Source organism: Helobdella robusta (assembly GCF_000326865.2).
Source record: "Helobdella robusta unplaced genomic scaffold HELROscaffold_17, whole genome shotgun sequence".
Classification (NCBI taxonomy): Eukaryota; Metazoa; Annelida; class Clitellata; order Rhynchobdellida; family Glossiphoniidae; genus Helobdella; species Helobdella robusta.
This window is the reverse complement of record NW_008703942.1, coordinates 2,945,933-2,948,500: the sequence shown is the minus strand read 5'-3', so window position 1 is coordinate 2,948,500 and position 2,568 is coordinate 2,945,933. Positions and strand designations below refer to the sequence as shown.

Below are 2,568 nucleotides of genomic sequence, written 5' to 3'. Positions count from 1 at the left end.
GTAATTATTAAAATAACCAACATACACACAAACACAGTCTCACAAACAAACACACGCACGCACACACACACGCACACATAAAGAGACAACTACAGAGGTTGAAATGAAGCGAGCTAACAAACATAACCAATAATATACATCAGTGGATCCCTCAATTACGTTCGCATCAGATCCTTTTAAAGAGATGAGGAGGAGGAGGAGGAAGAAGAAGAAAAAAAAATTTAGAAGATGATGCTGATGATGATGACGATGATGATGCTGCTGCTGCTGATGATGATGATGATGACGATGATGATGTCGACGATGATGTTGATGATGATGCTGATGATGACGACGAAGATAATGATAAAGATGATGGTGATGGTAGTAATGACGTTAATCATTACCAGCATGGCATGTACGGTGATAACTTCGGAGAATGATGGAAAGACGATGATGATGATGATGATGATGATGATGACGATGATGATGATGATGATGATAATGATGATGATGATGATATAGTGAAGATGATGATTATGTAATGATAATGGTGGTCTGTGAGACATAGTACGCTGAACTAACCAGATATTTAGAGATTCTTAAGCCTTGGATGTTTCTTAAATATAGAGGTTTAAAATACCTTTCTCTATCATTTTTACATCAGTATTACCATCAACATCAGTATTAACATCGTCATTATTATAGACAACATCATCATTATCATCATCATCATCAATATCATCACCACTATCATCACCATTTTCATCATTATTGCCATCACTATCGTCATTATCATCATCATCATCATCACCATCATAATCATCACCATCATTATCAATATCACCACCACCATCATCATCATTTTCATCATTATCGCCATCACCGTCATCGTCATCACCATCAACATCACCATCATCACCATCTTACCAAGTACATAAGCTTCTTATTCATCTGAAATGCTTTTTTGTCCACGGAGCTGATCAAGTTGTTCCCCATAAGCAGGTATCTGACATCAAATTCATTAATTTATTTATTCCTTCCTTCACTCATTCACTCCTTAATTTATTCCGTCATTCATTCATTCCTCGATTCATTCATTTACTCGTAAAAATTTAATCTTCTTCATTTCTTACATTCGGCTGCCCGTCAACAAACTTTTAACTCAAGTTACTGCGTTTGTAATGCGTTGCGTCGGTTTTGTCATCAGTCTGTTTGCCTCTGTCATCAAATCAATTGCCAGCCGCCGCAGGAACATTCCCGTGAATTATTACGGACCCCCAGTGTTTTTCACTTTTAAAGCATCGCCCATCATCTCCATTTATTTATCTCTAATTAAACGAAACACTCCTTTCTTGTCGGTCAGTAATTTAGAGTAGAAACGCAACTGAAGTTATTTTCTATTTTATAGATACCTCATAATTTATTTATCAACAAATCATAATAACCTCCCCAGCAGTTATTAAATTTTCAAAGAGACGCCACAAAAGACAAAGCCTTCTCTCTCATTCACACACTCATTCGCCTACACACCACAAACCTCAAATTGACGAGATCCCTCAGCGAGAACTGTGTGAGCACTCGGATCCTGTTCTGACTGATATCCAACCTGGAAAGCTCCACCAAGGAACTGAACACTCCGTCCATCTTGCCTACCAAGTTGTTTGACAGGTTGAAGTCGGTCAGTGTCTCGAGACCTCGGAAGGTGAACTCGTTCAAATTGGTCAGGTTGTTGTGGCTCATGTCCAGTATCTGTTTGATTGGATTGGTCGATGGTGGTAGTGGTGGTAGTGTAGTGGTGAAGTGTGCGTCTTCAGTGTTGTCAAACTGAGTTTAAATGCAATCTATCACCATAATTTCACTCACCTGTAATATCGGACACCCTTCAAAAACACCATCGGCCACCACTTCCAGCTCATTCCTTCTCAAATCCAAAGACACTACATTTCGAAGTGACGTCATTGAACCAGAAGCGAGTACGATCAACTGATTTCCGGCAAAATTGACGCGCGTTGCGACACGTGGCAGATCACGTGGTAGTTCTGTCATTTGACGATTGGAGCAGTCGACAGTGGCGGCAAAGCAGCTGCACACTCGAGGGCAGTTGTCGTCGAAGATGGATGACGAGGACGAAAAGAATGAGGACGACGATGATGATGGGGATGATGAGGATGATGAAGAAATGGTTGTTACCACCACCACCACCACCACCACCACCACCATCAGATGCGATATCGCCGGTAACGGCATCTTTCAAAATCACGTTACTGAAGGTAATTCTAAAAAAGATATAAAGAGGCGTTAGGGAGGGGGATGCAAGATGGTGATGATGATGATGATTATGATGATGATGATGATGACGATGACCACGGCGATGATGGTGATGATGATGATGATGATGACGATGACCACGGCGATGATGGTGATGATGATGATGATGATGACGATGACGGTGGTGGTGTTGATGATGACTATGACGATGATGGTAATGGTGATGACGACGGTTATGATAGTGATTGCGTTAGAGCGCCTACAATCATTAAGAGCCTTTTGGTTATTTTGGTAAGTATGAATGAACGAATGAATGAA

General features: G+C 40.6%; 1 protein-coding gene across 1 annotated transcript in view; it reads right to left on the bottom strand.

The window, feature by feature from the left end:
* Nucleotides 1–2,202, bottom strand: part of HELRODRAFT_76005 (hypothetical protein) — a gene marked incomplete at both ends in the record, with an annotated part of 5,702 nt that extends 3,500 nt beyond the window's left edge. Inside the window, 2 exons of the mRNA XM_009016125.1 lie at nucleotides 1,520–1,790; nucleotides 1,842–2,202. Of these exons, the coding sequence (XP_009014373.1) occupies nucleotides 1,520–1,790; nucleotides 1,842–2,202 (632 nt within the window). The remainder of the gene's footprint in view (nucleotides 1–1,519; nucleotides 1,791–1,841) is intronic.
* Nucleotides 2,203–2,568: the final 366 nt, after the last annotated feature.